This window comes from Muntiacus reevesi, chromosome 18 (assembly GCF_963930625.1).
Source record: "Muntiacus reevesi chromosome 18, mMunRee1.1, whole genome shotgun sequence".
In the NCBI taxonomy this organism is placed as follows: domain Eukaryota; kingdom Metazoa; phylum Chordata; class Mammalia; order Artiodactyla; family Cervidae; genus Muntiacus; species Muntiacus reevesi.
The window spans coordinates 6,503,594-6,521,104 of record NC_089266.1 but is presented as its reverse complement, the minus strand read 5'-3'; the positions used below and the strand labels follow the sequence as shown (position 1 = coordinate 6,521,104).

General features: G+C 59.2%; 1 protein-coding gene across 1 annotated transcript; it reads left to right on the top strand.

Moving 5' to 3' along the window:
* The first annotated feature begins 2,848 nt into the window (after positions 1-2,848).
* GRIN2C (glutamate ionotropic receptor NMDA type subunit 2C) lies at positions 2,849-15,872 on the top strand. Its single transcript, XM_065909620.1, has 13 exons — positions 2,849-3,247; positions 5,357-5,955; positions 6,263-6,377; positions 8,102-8,313; positions 8,473-8,638; positions 8,929-9,082; positions 9,385-9,510; positions 9,852-10,081; positions 10,452-10,612; positions 11,100-11,287; positions 12,372-12,604; positions 13,035-14,636; positions 15,735-15,872. The coding sequence occupies exons 1-12, from the start codon at positions 2,849-2,851 to the stop codon at positions 14,133-14,135; spliced, it is 3,684 nt and encodes a 1,227-aa protein (XP_065765692.1). The 3' UTR covers positions 14,136-14,636; positions 15,735-15,872.
* Positions 15,873-17,511: the final 1,639 nt, after the last annotated feature.

Sequence of the window (17,511 nt, the reverse complement as noted above, 5' to 3'; positions counted from 1 at the left end):
CGTGGGACCAGGGTGTCCCGGCTTTGTGTGCGGGCAGCAGGGAGCAGGCGTGCTGTCTGAGGAGGGGTGCAGCGGCCAGAGGGCACTTTCTGGCCAGTGGGGCAGGTGGAGGCGGTGGCTGGATGGGAGGCCGAGAGGTGGGAGGCCAGGGGGAGACACGTGGGAAAGGGGGTCAGGCTGGGGCTCAGGTCTGACCCTCCTAACTTGCTGGGGAGGCTGGATGCCCCGTGGTGCTGAGACTGTGGAGGCTGAGACTCTTGGAATCTGCCCATTGCTCTTTTTTAAAAAAATGTTTCTTAAATTTATTTTTAATTAGAAGACAATTGCTTTTCTTTTTTTTTCCATTTATTTTTATTAGTTGGAGGCTAATTACTTTACAATATTGTAGTGGTTTTTGTCATACATTGACATGAATCAGTCATGGATTTACATGTATTCCCCATTCCGATCCCCCCTCCCACCTCCGATAATTGCTTTTCAATGCTGTGTTAGTTTCTGCTGTACACAGAAGAGAATCAGCCACGCATGCACGCTCAGTCGCTCAGTCGTGTCTGACTCTTTGTGACCCCGTGGACTGTAGCCTGCCAGGCTCCTCTGGCCATGGGATTCTCCAGGCAAGAGTACTGGAGTAGGTTGCCGTTTCCCTCCTCCAGGGGATCGTCCCGACCCAGAGATCAAACCCGTGTCTCTTGTGTCTCCTGCACTGGCAGAGGGATTCTTGAGCAGTGTGCCAATTGGGAAGCCTTTCCCATTGTTCTTTGAAGCCTGGGGACTGCCTTGCTTGGGGTCCCTCCATCCACAGGCATTCTGTGATCACTCCTGGGGTGAGGCAAAACCTGCCCCAGCTTCCTCTCCTCGCCAATTCCAGCCCTGGAGGACACCTTCCCATCTGAGACAATCTCTGGGGGCGGTGCCCCCTCGGAGCTGAGGGAGGACCTGGATCCTTCATCTACAGTCATGTAATCGGAAAGAAACAAAATGAGAACCACGTGTAGGCACATTAGAAAAAAGGAAAAAGAAGTGAAATGAATTCTACCACTATATTGTGTCTGAATCAATGTATCTAAAATATTTCTTCAACATGTGATCAATATAAAAATACTAATGAGATGTGTTCTTTTTGTAAGAGGAGTTTTTGTTATCCAGTGTGTATTTTACACCTACGGCATGCCTCAGTTGGGATGAGCCTCATTTAAGGGCCTGATAATCACACATGGCTGGTGGCTGCTATATTTGACAGCATAGGTCCGGAACTCAGAGCTGGGAGCAGAAACGGGGGAGGCTTCAGTCTTCCCAGGGATGGGCAGCTGAGCACAGAGAGCTTGCAGGAGGAGAAAGGAGCATGACAGTGTCCTTTGCTGGTGTGATTCAAAATCTCTGATTGAAGGTGGCAGTGGACACGGTGGGCTTATGTCCCTGCCCTAGAGTCACACACGTCTCCAGGCTGACATTCTTTTTATTTATTTATTCCACTGTGCCGGGTCTTAGTTGTGACACGTGGGGTCTTTGATCTTCTTTGCAGCATTCAGGATTTTTAGTTGCGGCATGCGAACTCCTAGTCGTGGCATGTGGGATCCAGTTCCACCACTAGGGATCTAACCTGGGCCCCCTACATCGGGAGCATAGAATCTTAGTTCCCAGACCACCAGGGAAGTCCCTCCGGGCTGATGTTCTCAGTGTACTGGGAAACCCTACACAGGGGGAGATTTCAAGGGCACAAAAACAAGTACAGTATTCCCTCTCCTGCCAAAAATCCTGTCTTCTCATTCTGAAATGAAAGCTGGCCCAGCCCGGTAACCCTTTGGCCTTCTCCCGTTCAGAAGTTTCATCGGGGAAGTGATGGAAATGGAGAGGGTGTGCAAAGCTGTGGCTGAGGGCCAGCGGGGAGGGAGAGCTGCCTCCCTGCACGCCGCTCACCGGTGTGGCTGTTGGTCCCAATCCAAGGCAGTCATGCTTGTTTCACGAGGATACACATCAGATGGCCCTTGGGGCAGGTTTAAAAAATCCAGCGACGGCCCAGGGAGGCAATTCATGTGTGAGATACTGTGGGGATTGCAGGTGACCCCAATCCCTGAAAAACTCAGCGGGGTCACGCTCCTGCTGTGGAAGAGCTGCTACTAACTGAAGCCATGGAGGGAAGGGTGGGGATGTCCAGAGCCCAGACGGAGGGGGCTTTGTGCCAGGCAGGGTTACACAGAGCAGGGTCCTCAGGGATGTTAGATTCGCTTAAGATGCAGGTGTGTGTGTGTGTTACAAGAGCTGCCTTCCTTCACCTGACTATGGGGCTGCCACCTAGAAAATAAGGATGCCGGTAACAGTGGGTAGCCCTCCCACTGCTATGGTGTAGTCCTGGGATTATTGCAGGCAAGAAGTCATGGCTCGGAGAGGCTAAGCAACTTCCCCAAGATCACACAGTCAGTGAGTGGCAGAACTGGTACCTGAACTCAGGTCTCCCTGACTCAAATCCACTTGGTACCAGATTAGCGTTTGATGTGTACCTTCCTGGGGCAGAGCCCAGACAGATAAGTTTCAAAGGTCTGGCCCTTCTAGCCAAGCGTGCTGTTCAAGGGAAGTCATGAATACCCGTCCAGGCCACGTTCTGCCCAGACCCCGGTCTCCAGGCTGCATGTGGACACTCAGCTAACCTCTCTGCCTCTTTCTCTGTGTCTGTCTGTGTCTGTCCGCCTCTGTCTGTGGAGGGAGGCTCCTCCCTCTTCTCTTTCATCCTCTGGGTGTCTGTCCCTCTGACTCTGGCCCTCGCCTCCTCTCTGTCCTCTTGTTTTTTCTCCATGCCTCCGTCTCCCTGCCTGTGCCTACCCTGCTCTCTCCGCAGGACTCTCCGGCGGACATGGGGGTGGCCCTGGGCCCGGCCCTGCTGCTTACCTCACTCCTCGGGGCCTGGGCAGGGCTGGGCCCTGGGCAGGGAGAGCAGACTGTGACGGTGGCCGTGGTGTTTGGCAGCTCGGGGTCCCCGCAGGCCCAGGCCCGTACCCACCTCACCCCCCAGAGCTTCCTGGACTTGCCCCTGGAGATCCAGCCGCTGACTGTGGGCGTCAACAACACCAACCCCAGCAGTCTTCTCACCCAGATCTGCGGGCTCCTGGGGGCTGCCCGGGTCCATGGCATCGTCTTTGAGGACAACGTGGGCACCGAGGCCGTGGCCCAGATCCTGGACTTCATTTCCTCCCAGACCCACGTGCCGATCCTCAGCATCAGTGGGGGCTCTGCTGTGGTCCTCACCCCTAAGGTGCCCGTTCAAAGTCATGTCTTCCCATCCCTTGAGCTTGGAGCCAGGCTGGGGCTGCGTGTGTGGGCTGAGTCTGGGCCAGGGAGATGCCTGGGTCCCAGGAAGGTGGGATTGGGTGGGCCCAGCAAGCATGTGGGGACTGAGAGAGACATGGGTGAGGGAGGGGAAGGCTGTGGGAATGATGGTTCTATGTTCTGGAAGATAAACTTTCTGAGCTGCTTTCACATTTGTGACTGGATGAGGGGTGGGCAGGTGGAAAACCCACCTCTGGTTCTGAGACAGCCCTGGCTCGCCTTCTCCGTTTTTCTGGCCTTCCTTGGTCAGGCTCCAGACCCCAGCTCAAAGTGCCAGGCTGGGCATGGGATCTGAAGCAGCTGGCCTGCAGGCTAGATCTTGTGGGGGCAGGTCACTGTCTGAGACCTGGGGGAAGCATGCCCTCGCTGTCTGTCCTGGGGGGAGGAAGTTCTAAACACACATTCACCTGCAGTCACAGCTGGGATCAGCGTCTGGAAGAAAAAACATGGGGTGCCTCGAGGGAGTCCAATAGGGCCCCTTCTGGGTCGGGGGCTGGTCAGAGAAGAAGGTCTCTTGAGAAGTGACACCAAAAAAAAAAAAAGAAGTCACACCTAAGCTGAGACCTGGAGAAAGAGGGAGGTTGACAAGGTGTGTGTGTGTGTGGGGTGGAGTGGGAGTGAGTGTCCTAGGCCAAGGGAGCAGTTCCAGGCAGTTCACAGTAGTGCAAATGCTCAGAGGCTAGAAGCAGCAGAGTATTTAAGGAACAGAGAGAAGCTTGGAGGGGGAAGTGAGGTCCTGACCACATGGGAAGACATTTGGGTTTTACCCTAAGAAAATGAGGAGCTGACAGTGTTGAGGGGAGAAACTGATCTATTTGCCCGTCTTTTATGCTTATATTTTTATTATGGGGAATTTTTAAGCATACATAAAAATAGAAGAGTTTAATGATCCCAGGTAACCCCCAGGCCGACCATGCCTTATCCTTACCCCCACCCACTTTCCCTTCTTCTGTATTATTTTGAAGCAAAACCCATATGTAATATTTATCTCATCCATAAACAGCTCAGTACACAACTCTAGATGATAGGACTTTACAAAGTAATAAAACCACCATACATCATCCCATCTAAGAAACAATAAAAATCCCTTAACAGCAATACACTTCCAGACAGTGTTCAAATCTTCCCCCATTGTCTCATAAATGTCATAAATGTGTATGTTAAAGTCTGTTGACTTTAAAAAAGCAGGAGCTAAACTAGAGTCCCACGTAGAGATTGGTTGGTACCACTTCCGAGTCTCTGTCTCAAGTCTCCTCTTCCATCTCTCTCTCTTTTCCCTTGTAAAGTTGTTTGTTGAAGGGACTGGTTTGCTTGTCTTATAGGGTTTTCATGGAGATGCTTTTTTAAAAGATTGGGAGAGTCGCAGTGTGGTGAAATCGTGATGGGGTGGGGCGGCAGCAGGGAACTCACAGCTTGGAGAGGACTGCCCTAGTCCAAGCTAGGTCTGGCGGGGCCAGGGCGCTTTGCGGTGCCCGAGGCAGGGGAGAGGAGGAACTTTCTCATCGCCAGGGCTCCCTAGAGGATGGAGCTTTCCCAGTTGCCTCTGGGCTGACACTGTCTCTCAGCACGGGTGACTCTCCACTCTCACAGTGCTGTAGAAAAATACAGACGCCCAGTGTACCGTTTCTGAGAGGCCCATTCCGTTGGCCGGGACTAGGGGCTATAGAGTCATCTGAAGAGTTTGTTGAAATACAGATCCCTGGGCGCCATCCTTAGAGAGTCTGACCCAGCAGGTGTGCATTGCCCCAGAGAATTTACATTTCCTACAAGCGCCCAGGTGACGCTGCTGCTGCCAGTCTGCGGTCCAGACTTGGTCAGGCACCAGGGTTTTAAAAATGCTGTCCAGGGGATTCTCATGGGCAGCAGAGGCTGAGAACCACGCGCGGGGCCGGAGGGAGGGATGAAGGGATGCCGGGGTGCCCAGCATCTTCTGACGCAGAGGCGTGGGGGCGGGGTTAACCGAGGGGCGGGGTTTGACCCAGGGGCGGGGCACGGCCGGCCCCGCCCCCGCTCAGGCCCCGCCCCCGCCCCGCAGGAACCGGGCTCCGCCTTCCTGCAGCTGGGCGTATCCCTGGAGCAGCAGCTGCAGGTGTTGTTCAAGGTGCTGGAGGAGTACGACTGGAGCGCCTTCGCCGTGATCACCAGCCTGCACCCCGGCCACGCGCTCTTCCTCGAGGGCGTGCGCGCCGTCGCCGACGCCAGCTACCTGAGTTGGCGCCTGCTGGACGTGCTTACGCTGGAGCTGGGCCCTGGCGGGGCGCGCGCGCACACCCAGCGCCTGCTGCGCCAGCTCGACGCCCCGGTGCTGGTGGCCTACTGCTCGCGCGAGGAGGCCGAGGTGCTCTTCGCTGAGGCGGCGCAGGCTGGCCTGGTGGGGCCTGGGCACGTGTGGCTGGTGCCCAGCCTGGCGCTGGGCAGCACCGACACGCCCCCTGCCGCCTTCCCCGTGGGGCTCATCAGCGTCGTCACCGAGAGCTGGCGCCTCAGCCTGCGCCAGAAGATCCGAGACGGCGTGGCCATCCTGGCCCTGGGCGCACACGGCTACCGGCGCCAGCACGGCGCCCTGCCCGCCCCGGCTGGGGACTGCCGCGCCCACCCTGGGCCCCTCAGCCCTGCCCGGGAGGCCTTCTACAGGTAGGCACCTGCCCAGGGCATGGGCGCGAGTTTGGGCTTGCCTGTGACACCTCCCACGAGCTGTGTGAGCTGGGGCCGAGGGACCTCGCCTCCCTGGGCCTTAGTTTCTTCGTCTGAGAAAAGAGCGGGGCGTGAGAGTGTGGGGAGGACCTCGGGGGTCAACATAAGGAAACAGAGCAGTAAATACACAAATGCTCCCTGAGGTCCTGGTGGTGGTGATGAGGCAGGAGGTGGGGGAGGGAACGTGCGGGCCTGGGCCGTGCTGCAGGCAGGGCTCAGGGGGCACTGGCTTCTCCCCTTCTCGCAGGCACCTCCTGAATGTCACCTGGGAGGGCCGGGACTTTTCCTTCAGCCCTGGTGGGTACCTGGTCCAGCCCACCATGGTGGTGATTGCCCTCAACCGGCACCGCCTCTGGGAGATGGTGAGAAGGGGGTGAGCCCAGGGGCCCTCGGTATCCTTTCATTGTGTCCCCCCTCCTTGCCCCACAGCTGAGCAGAGAGTCCCATCTGCCCCTTATCCAGCTCCTCATCCTTCAGGTCTCAGCTGAAACATCTCCACTGAGAAGTCTTCCAGGTCCCCCAGGGTGGGTGAGGCTCCTCTGCTCTGGGCTCCCACACCACCCTGGCCTCCTTCCACTATAGAACTTAGTAAGCACTCTTATTACACAGTCCTGCCCTTGGAGGAGTAACTCACAGCTGTGTTGGCTAGATGGATGGAAAAAAATGGACTTTGGGGAGATCCTTGCTTATGAAAGAAGGTTTGCAAAGCATTAAGGGAGTAGAGAGGAGGGGCAGAAATTGATTCTGTCTTCAAAGGAGGAAACTGGAGAAGTTTTCCCAGAAGTTGGAACATTTGGCCTGGGCTATAGACACCACTCTTATGGTAGAAAGTGAAGAGGAACTAAAAAGCCTCTTGATGAAAGTGAAAGAGGAGAGTGAAAAAGTTGGCTTAAAGCTCAACATTCAGAAAACTAAGATCATGGCATCTGGTCCCATCACTTCATGGGAAATAGATGGGGAAACAGTGGCTGACTTTATTTTTTGGGGCTCCAAAATCACTGCAGATGGTGATTGCAGCCTTGAAATTAAAAGATGCTTACTCCTTGGAAGGAAAGTTATGACCAACCTAGATAGCATATTAAAAAGCAGAGACATTACTTTGCCAACAAAGGTCTGTCTAGTCAAGGCTATGGTTTTTCCAGTGGTCATGTATGGATGTGAGAGTTGGACTATAAAGAAAGCTGAGCGCCGAGAAATTGATGCTTTTGAGCTGTGGTGTTGGAGAGGACTCTTGAGAGTCCCTTGAACTGCAAGGAGATCCAACCAGTCCATCCTGAAGGAGATCAGTCCTGGGTGTTCATTGGAAGGACTGATGCTGAAGCTGAAACTCCAGTACTTTGGCCACCTCATGTGAAGAGTTGACTCATTGGAAAAGACCCTGATGTTGGGAGGGATTGGGGGCAGGAGGAGAAGGGGACAACAGAGGATGAGATGGCTGGATGGCATCACCGACTCGATGGACATGAATTTGAGTAAACTCCGGGAGTTGGTGATGGACAGGGAGGCCTGGCGTGCTGCGATTCATGGGGTTGCAAAGAGTCAGACACGACTGAATGACTGAACTGAACTGAACTGATACACGGTTGAGTAGGAGCCCACCTAGAAGGGATCCTAGTCTCATATAGACCAAGGGGAAGAAGGATGTGGAGCATTTTTAATCAGTGTGGTCAGGGGTGTGGAGACTGGGGAAGAAGGAAGGGGTGATGGAGGGAAGTTGAACCTGAATGCTGGACTATAAGGGCTTTGTGTGAGGGTCTGAGGAATGACGTGGAGAGACAGGCTCAGGTCTGTCTTAAGGAAGACTCTCTGGGCCAGCAGCAGTGTGGAAGCTGGACTGGAAAGTGTGGGGACCAGAGGCTGGGGAGGCTGCAGGGAGGTCTTCCTTTCTGGGCGTGCCCAGCCCTTTGCCCTGACTCTCCTGTTCTCCAAACTCTCTCGCCCCAGGCCCTGCTCTGGCCTGTCCCACGTGACCCTAGGAGCGGTGGGGGGATTCTTGGTCCTGGCAGGCTCCCCCCCAGAAGCCATACCTACAGGATGGGTGTAGTAGGGCTGAAGGTCCCAGGCTGAGGCTGGTCACCTTCTGCAGGTGGGGCGCTGGGACCACGGCATCCTCCACATGAAGTACCCCGTGTGGCCTCGCTACAGTGCCTCCCTGCAGCCCGTGGTGGACAGCCGGCACCTGACCGTGGCCACGCTGGAGGAGCGACCCTTTGTCATCGTGGAGAGCCCCGACCCTGGCACAGGCGGCTGCGTGCCCAACACTGTGCCCTGCCGCCGGCAGAGCAACCACAGCTTCAGGTCCGCCAGAACACACGGGGCGGGGAGGGGGCGATGTGAGCTGTGCGCCGCTGAGTGATGGCGGGAGAGCGTGTCTCACGCTCGGGAGTCGGGGCAGGGCCCGCACGCCAGGCTGCGAGAGCCGCTGGCTCTGACCCCCGGTGGTCTTCTTGGTGGCAGCAGCGGTGACGCGGCCCCCTACACCAAGCTCTGCTGTAAGGGCTTCTGCATCGACATCCTCAAGAAGCTGGCCAAGGTGGTCAAGTTCTCCTACGACCTGTACCTGGTGACCAACGGCAAGCATGGCAAGCGGGTGCGCGGCGTGTGGAACGGCATGATCGGGGAGGTAGGCCGCCCCCGGGCCGCCCGAGCCCACCCGCCTGCCTGCCCCGCGCCCCCGCCCCGGCGTCCGCCAGCCACCCCCAGATGGTCCCTTCGGTGTTTCCTCCTGTGCTGGGGATCCGTCAGGGTGAGACCCAGGCCCAGCTCCCACGGGTCTCCGAGCTGGCATGGGTACTGAGTTGGCACCAGGGATGACTCCCGGGGGTGGAGCCCTGAGGACTCGGGTGGAGGGTGCTGGCCGGGCGGCCAGGAGGGGAGTGGGAGCCCCTCCTCCGATCTGGGTCTGACCCTCAGGTGTACTACAAGCGGGCGGACATGGCCATCGGCTCGCTCACCATCAACGAGGAGCGCTCCGAGATTGTGGACTTCTCCGTGCCCTTCGTGGAGACAGGCATCAGCGTGATGGTGGCCCGCAGCAACGGCACCGTCTCCCCCTCGGCCTTCCTGGGTGCGGCTCGGGGCGGGGTGGGGGGCGAGGGTGGTGCGGAGGGACCCCCAGGTGGATGTGTGGAGCCTGGGGTGGGCCCTTGGAGGGCAAGCACTGGGTGATGGGACCCTGTCCCAGGGCAGATGGAGAGGGGAGACCAAGGCTTGCTGGGGAGCGTGGTCTCCCCAGGGGTGGCGTCTCCCCTGGGGCTCCGCTGCTCTGAGAGTCAGGGACCCCCTCCGCTCCGTCCAAGGGGCTGGTGACCACGTGGACCCACCTGCCTGCACCCAGGCCTCCTCTGAGCCGCCTCCCTCTGTTCCCAGAGCCCTACAGCCCTGCCGTCTGGGTCATGATGTTTGTCATGTGCCTGACGGTCGTGGCCATCACTGTCTTCATGTTTGAGTACTTCAGCCCCGTCAGCTACAACCAGAACCTCACCAGCGGCAAGAGTAAGTTCCCACTTGGGCCTGGGAGGACAGAGCAGGCTTGGAGCTTCCCGGAGGGCTGGGCTCAGGGCTACGGGTGGAGGGGTTGGGGGGGAGGTTAGAGGGTGAGAGGATGGGGCAGTGGGGTGGGGGGAGCCTTTCAGAGAATGCCCCCTAGGGGGGTTCCTGGCCTTCAGACAACATGCAGGGGACCCATCAGATACATGAGAGGGGGAAGCAAAGTGAGTTGATGTGCTCTGGGGTGGGTATGGCCAGGGATGGGGTTAGTGGAGACAGGAGCCGTGGACTCAGGTGGGCTGGACCTGATACCCTCTATGCCCCAGTGTCTACCCTCTTGCCCCCAGGGTTGGGGGGCCCATCATTCACCATCGGAAAGTCTGTGTGGCTGCTCTGGGCGCTGGTCTTCAACAACTCAGTGCCCATCGAGAACCCCCGGGGCACCACCAGCAAGATCATGGTGCTGGTGTGGGCCTTCTTTGCCGTCATCTTCCTCGCCAGCTACACCGCCAACCTGGCCGCCTTCATGATCCAGGAGCAGTACATCGACACCGTGTCCGGACTCAGTGATAAGAAGGTTCTGGAGCCCCTGCTGTTGGAGGGTGGCGGGGCGGGGGATGCCGCGGGCAGGCAGGGAGGAGCAGGCCTTGGGTGGGATGCAGGACAGCTGGAATCAGCGGAATCTGAACTGGAGGCGGGAGCAGGAAGAAGCCAGGGAGCCTGGGGAGGGGAGAGGTGGCTTAAGTCCACTTAGTATGTCTTGAGTGTATCTTTCCTTGTCCTGGCCTCCGTGTTCTCATCTGTAAGACAGACCTGGCGCAGTCGGTCTCCAAGACAGTTCTGCTGTTCCTGTGCAAGTCCAGGCTGCGGGGATGGGGTTGGGGGTGTTGGCACCTGGAAGGTCGGAGGAAGGGTCAGGAATGCCGACAGCCGCCCTCTGCCCACAGTTCCAGCGGCCACAGGATCAGTACCCACCCTTCCGCTTTGGCACCGTGCCCAACGGCAGCACGGAGCGGAACATCCGCAGCAACTACCGCGACATGCACACCCACATGGTCAAGTTCAACCAGCGCTCGGTGGAGGACGCGCTGACCAGCCTCAAGATGGGGTGGGTCTGCAGCCCTGCACCTCCCCTCTGACTGTCTCCACCCACGTGTCTCCCCGAGAGACCCAAGGTGGGGACGGTGAGACGACTGCCCTGTAGGACTCCTGGGGAGGGGCAGAGTGAGACAAACATGGACAACCCACCGGAGCCCAGAGGCGCAGCTGTGGCACTGACCAGTGTTCAGCCTTGCCCCCAAGTGTTGGTTATGACCTTCTTAGGGTCTTCAGGGGCCTGGAGGGCAGAGAGGGTGTGTCCTCCAGGGGCAGAGAGCCCCCTGGCCTCTCTGAAGAGGAGGGAGGTGGGATTCCCAAGCCGTGGGAGGGAGCTTCTCTGCATCCAGGACCCCAGGGAAGAGAAGGCTCTGCCCATTCCCCACCTCCCCCCGGGTGGTGGCCAGAGGGCTCACGTGGCCCAGATCCCCATCAGGCCCCGGGTTCGGTGCCCTGCGCCTTGCTTGATCGCCGGCCTGAGGGCTCAGCCTGTCCCCCAGGAAGCTGGATGCCTTCATCTATGACGCCGCCGTCCTCAACTACATGGCGGGCAAGGACGAGGGCTGCAAGCTGGTCACCATCGGCTCTGGCAAGGTCTTTGCCACCACCGGCTATGGCATCGCCATGCAGAAGGACTCCCACTGGAAGCGGGCCATAGACCTGGCGCTCCTACAGTTCCTGGGAGACGGTGGGTGCAGCCTCTGGTGGGGGCCGGGGTGGGTCCCGCATGGTTGACAAAGCCCGTGGCCGGGACAGCTGCGTGGTGGCTGGTCAGCATCTCCACCGCTGTTCTCTGAGTGCCCAGCGCCCATTGGCAGGGAGAGAGGCTCTGGGGGTGGGAGGCTGGCACAGTAGTTGGGTAGGGGCATTAGGAACAACTGGAGGGAGACCTGAGCAGGGATGAGTTGGTCAGGATGGAGCAGGGGATAGTTGGGGAGTCCCTGAAGGAGGGAGCTCAATCCACACAGCGGGGCGTGGGATGGGGAGTCTGAACGCCTTTACTTTTTCCCAAGACCCCTCCCCTCCATTTCCATTTTTTTTTTTAAACAACAGCTATCCTTTATTTATTAATTTATTTTGGCTGCGCCTTGGGACATGTGAGATGTTAGTTCCCTGACCAGGGATTGAACCTGTGCCCCCTGCAGTGGAAGCATGGAGTCCTAATCACTGGACAGTCAGGGAATTCTCTCCATTCCCATCTTGAGATGATCTGGGTGGTGCCAAGAGCCAGCTTAATTTCCAGAGCCCCGGGCCAGTCTGGCCTTGGTACTGAGAACTCACACCCGTGAGCGGTCCAGCTAGGCTGCTCCGAGACCCAGAGAGAGCTTTGAATTTAGAGTCCCAGTTAGATAAACTGGTTTTCCATCATTACTGCAGAGTAATGTGAGTGATACCAGTGAAGGTGTTTGCAGCCTCCTTGGGGGCCTAGGTCTTTTGTCTGTGTGTGCCCAGCTCCATGCCTGGCATGCAAGTGATCAATAAGTCTTTGACGAATAAATGAATGATAACATTTACCCAGTCAACAAGCCTTTACTGGGCATGTGGGTGGTGAGCGTGTCAGAGGCTGGCATTGCCACCCCCCCCAGGTCCCACTCTGGTGTCCTCCGTCCTGCTTACTGACACCCTTCCCCTCATCCTCCCTGTAGGGCTGGATCCCTGTATAGTCCTACAGGTGGGTGGTACCCTGGCCCCAGACCCCTCCTCACTCCAGGCATAGGTGAGCCCTGGAAGGGTCCTCCTTGAGCCAGATGTGCACCCACCCCCGCCCCCAGGGGAGACCCAGAAGCTGGAGACGGTGTGGCTCTCGGGGATCTGCCAGAATGAGAAGAACGAGGTGATGAGCAGCAAGCTGGACATCGACAACATGGCGGGCGTCTTCTATATGCTGCTTGTGGCCATGGGGCTGGCACTGCTGGTCTTCGCCTGGGAGCACCTGGTCTACTGGAAGCTGCGCCACTCCGTGCCCAACACGTCCCGGCTGGACTTCCTGCTGGCCTTCAGCAGGGTGGGTGCTCGCCCTGCCCCAGCCAGGCACCAACCCACCTGGCCCCTGGCCCCGTTTACAGATGTAAAAAAACCGAGGTCCGGAGAGGTGGCGTGGCCTGCCAGCATCACGCAGCAGATGAGAAGCAGAGCCCCTCTCCAACAGGCAGGGCAGGACTCTGGAACCAGGCTGACCTGGGTCCAGAGTCCTCATTGCCATTTACAAGCGGTGTGAGTTTAAGAGGAGTTCATCTCTTGGCGCCTCAGAGCTTCTCTGTAAACGCTCCCAGCAGGACCTTATATAAGAGGCACCTAACAAATGTTAGTTTCTTCCTGGGACTTAGAGATGCCTGAATTGATGAATCCCACCTGGGTGAAGGGCGTGCGGCGTGGGGGCGCTCCGGGAGGGCAGGGCGCGGCTCACGGCGGGTCTACCCCCTCTCTCCGCCCAGGGCATCTACAGCTGCTTCAGCGGCGTGCAGAGCCTGGCCAGCCCCGCGCGCCCGCCCAGCCCGGACCTCACCGCCGGCTCGGCCCAGGCCAGCGTGCTCAAGATGCTGCAGGCGGCGCGCGACATGGTGACCACGGCGGGGGTGAGCAGCTCCCTGGACCGCGCCACGCGCACCATCGAGAGCTGGGGCGGCTGTCACCCTGCGCCCCCGCCACCCGCCTGCCCCGGCCCGCGGCCGCCCACCCCGGGTCCTCCCCGCGAGCCGAGCCCCACGGGCTGGAGGCCGCCGGGCGAGGGCCGCGCCGCACTGGGGCGCAGGGCCGCGCAGCCCTCGGGCCGCCCCCCGACGCCCCGGCCTGCCCTCCCCGACGTCTCCCGGGCGTCGGGCCGGCGGGCCTGGGAGGCGCGGTGGCCGCTGCGGCCCGGGCGGCGCGGGCGGCGCTTCTCGGCCTCCGAGCGGCGTGCGCACCCGGAGCGTCCCCTGTCGCCCGAGCGCGGCCACTACAGCTCCTTCCCTCGCGCCGACCGGTGCGGACGCCCCTTCCTGCCGCTCTTCCCGGAGCCCCCGGAGCCCGAGGACCTGCCGCTGCTCGGGCCGGAGCAGCTGGCCCGGCGGGAGGCCCTCCTGCGCGCGGCCTGGGCCCGGGGGTCGCGCCCGCGCCACGCTTCCCTGCCCAGCTCAGTGGCCGAAGCCTTCACTCGGCCCAGTTCCGGGCCTGCCCGCTGTGCCCGCCCGGCCTGCGGGCGCTTGATACCCGCGCAGTCCATGCGGCTGCCGTCTTACCGCGAGGCCTGCCAGGACGGGCTGTGGGCCGGGCCCCCCGCCTGGCCGCACAGACAGCACGCCTGCCTCCACGCCCATGCCCACCTGCCGCTCTGCTGGGGGGTTGTCTGCTCTCACCTCCCACCCTGTGCTGCCCATGGCCCCTGGCTCCCTGGGGCCTGGGGGCCTCCGGGGCACAGACACAGGACCCTGGGGCTGAGCCCAGAATACAGCGGCAGTGGGGAACTGGAAGGGGTCAGCAGGGCGGCCTGTGGGACACACGACTTTCCGCGGCCTTGCACCTGGAGGCGGATCTCCAGCTTGGAGTCAGAAGTATGAGGGCTCAGGTCCTCTGGTTCCTGTTCAGCTGGATCCTCTGCCTGGCGCTGCCAGCAGTTAGAGGGCAGGTGGTCTCCGGCTTTCCTGGCTTCCGTCTTGAAATCCAACTGAGTGACAGATGATATCTTCACGGTCAGCCCGGTGACCTCAGCGGCCGCAGTCCTGTTGCGGGTTGGGCTTCTGCTATCTTCTTATGCAAATCCCTTCCCACCTGGCCTGGAGTCACGGGGGGAGCAGCGGGGTCTCCGTCCCGTGCCGTGAGCTGGTCCCTGGTCTTTGCTGCTGGGGGCTTGGTGTGGGAGGCATGGAAGCTGGAACTTGGGGTTGGGGCAGGGCTGACGTGTTTCTTGTTCCATCTGGCTGGATTTTTTTTTTCTCAGAGTGCTGGGACATTAAACCAACCTTTTAACAACCCACTGGCCCTGACTGCCTCATTCTGCATCCCCGGAGGTAGGCACAGGGCAGCCTTTAGGTGAGAGGAGCATCATGGGAGTATCCCAGGTGAGGTGCCTGGCTACAGCAGGTGGGCAGCTCCTTGGGTGGGAGTACCCAGGAAGTGAGGCTGAGCGAAGGCTCCGGGCAGAAGCCACTTGGTTTACAGTGTCAGCTCCCTCCCACCCCCGTGCCAAAAATGACAAATGTGCTCAGCAGGGGGCTCTGGTGGTTGATGGATGGTAGTCATCCTTCAGTGTCCTTGAAAACAAGGACTCACACCAGGGGTCTGTGGGTGCCCTGCCCTGCCAGGGGCCCCGATGGAAGCCTGACAATGTCATGGTGCAGATGGTGGGGGAGGTCTGTCCGGGGAAACTGCTGGGCTTTCCTGGCCAGCGGCATTCGCTCCATGGTGGCTGTGCTGGGCTCAGACTGCCTGCGGTTCTGGAAGCCTGGCACGGGTGGGCTTCTGAGGTCAGGCACAGCTCAGCTTCGCTGGTGCCAGGACTTCTGGGGCTGGGAGGACCCCCAGGTCAGAGATTCTGTCCCACATCTCAGTTCTTTGTCCTCTCTCGGGGGCTCCCAGCCCCACCTCCTTCCTCTGCTTCATGTCATTGGCTGCGAACCGTCTAAAAAGATGGCTCTTGAGTACCGTTTTCAGTGCTTTCACATCTGTGATTACATTTAGTCCCACAATGACTGAGGCCAGAATTCTTTCTTCCATTCATTCTGCAAACACCGGTGCCAGCAGAGCTTTTCTGACTGTGAGCATGTGAAGCCTGGGGCCTTTCTGTTCTGACAACTTGGGTGAAGCAGGGCGGAAACTAACTCCGTGTCGTAGGGAGGAGGCCAGGGAGGGTGGTGCTGGATGCCAGCACCATGTGCAGTCGCTGCCTCGTGCCCTCACCCTCACCACTCTTCCTTGCTGGCTTCCAGGAGGCTGGGTTCCCTCACGAGTCTCCAAATAGTCCACTGCCTGGGACTGGAGCCACGAAAACTGGAAATGTTTTTGGTTTGGCTTTAGGGGTAACAGCAGCCGAAATAGTAGAGTGGGGGAAATTTCTAATACCCCTCCATTCCCAGCTGGAGTGCCTGACCACCACCAGTTTAGGGGGCCCCCATCCATTACAGTCAGTTTCACTTTCTCTGCCCCATGGCTTTTCACAGGTTCAGATCCAGAACCTGGGAGCTCCACAACAGGTGGTGAGTGTGGGTCGAAGTGAGTGCTAGAGGCCCGTGCCGTGGAAGGGCGCAGCCTGTGGAGGTGAGAGGGTTAAGCATTGGCCACCAGCCCCTGGACCTGAGCACCAGCCTCTGGATCTGAGCACCAGCCCCTGGATCTGAGCAGGCTGCAGTAGGTGAGGCTGGGAAGGGTTGCGAGGTCCAAGCTGCTCTCCGCTCCCTGCCCAAGATCATTAATAACCAAGAACTGGAAAGATAATTAAGAACCACATGTGGGGCTGAGCCTGCTGCTGGCTGGCTCTAAGGAGGGGCCTGTCTCGCGCCCAGGGCCAGGCTCCTGGTCTAGGAATGTATTCTGGGGAGAAGCGAGTCTTAGGAGGGAGTGGGGGCAGGAAGGGTGCCTTCTGCAGGTTCAGATGCCTGCTGCCCCTCTGTGGGAGGACTAGAGAAGGTCCTTCGTCATCCAGGGGAGGGCAGAAAGCCTGGCAGGGGCTCAGGGAGCCGGCTGTGTGGGTGAGCGCAGCGAGGCCATGTTTATGTTCAGTCATCGTAAAGCAGGGTATGACTGGGTAGCAAACAGCCGGCTGAACCCAGACACCCAAATGCTGTGTTTTTCTTTTGATGGGACACACGGGGAGGGAGGCATTTGGTCACGTCTCAGCTGCAGACATTTCCCATGGTCTCACTCCGTTCCCTCCTGCTGCCCTGGTCACTGCGTTTCTGCCTCTGTCTTAACTGAGGGGCTCATCCTCTACACCTCCTCTTTCCTGGGGCCCAAGTGTGGGGAAGAGGGCACGGAGCTTAGAGAGGGGTGGGCAAGATGGCTTCGGTCAGGATACCTGAGCTTTGGTTCCGTCTTGGCTCCAGAACTCCCCAGCCTGGGCTGAGTCTGGCGCTGTGAAGGGGGGAAGGCTGCCCTTCAGTTTGCAGGGGAAGCTGGGGAGCCAGAGACTCCCCCCCTCCCCAGAGCCCTAAAGAATTCAAGTGCATTTCCTGTTTCTGAATCATGGCAGGCAACTGCCAACAAGAAGACACTTGACTCACTAGGCAGCTGTGAAACCAGCTAGGTGCCTGAGGACTCAGACCAGGGGTCTTTGATGAGTCTAGAGGGACATGGCTACATGTGCAGTGTGTCTGGTGAGGACAAGGGAACTGGGAGTCAGTACACCTTCGAGCTTTCTGAGCACTTCTGTGCCAGGCGCTACGCTCAGGACTTCAGCTCCCATACGGGTCAGGGATGCAGGTACAAAGGACAGGCAGGAGGAGAGAGCTTGGGGGTTGCTGCCTGCAAGTGGCAGGTCCGATTTCTCGGTCTCCACTCAACCTGCAAGTTATGCCGCTAAGGTCCACAAGGAGAGTGCCCAGTGCCATGCCTGGAACACACCAGGCACTCAGGAGATGTCACGCCCCCTTGTGCAGTCGACACCGCGAGCCCCAGGCCCGGGGAGGCGGGATCCTACAGCTCTCACCTGCAGCTCTGGATCCTGGTTTTGGAAGAGCCAGGTGTCAGCCCCGATCAGGGGTGGGGTCTCTCAAGAGGTGTGGTTTCAGCCTTCACTGGCCCAGGGCCATACACACTGCCGGCTCTCCCCCCCTGGGCTGGTTCCCCGGGAGGTGGGGGCTGCCCCTGCCCTCCCCCACTCTGACATTGGCCTCTGCCTGTTGCTGAGGCTGCTCCCGGCCCCCGTTTTGTCGAGAACAGCTGTGTGGCTGAGGGCCTGGCAAGATGCCTGCTGCCCACCCCCACCACTTGGCAGTGCCT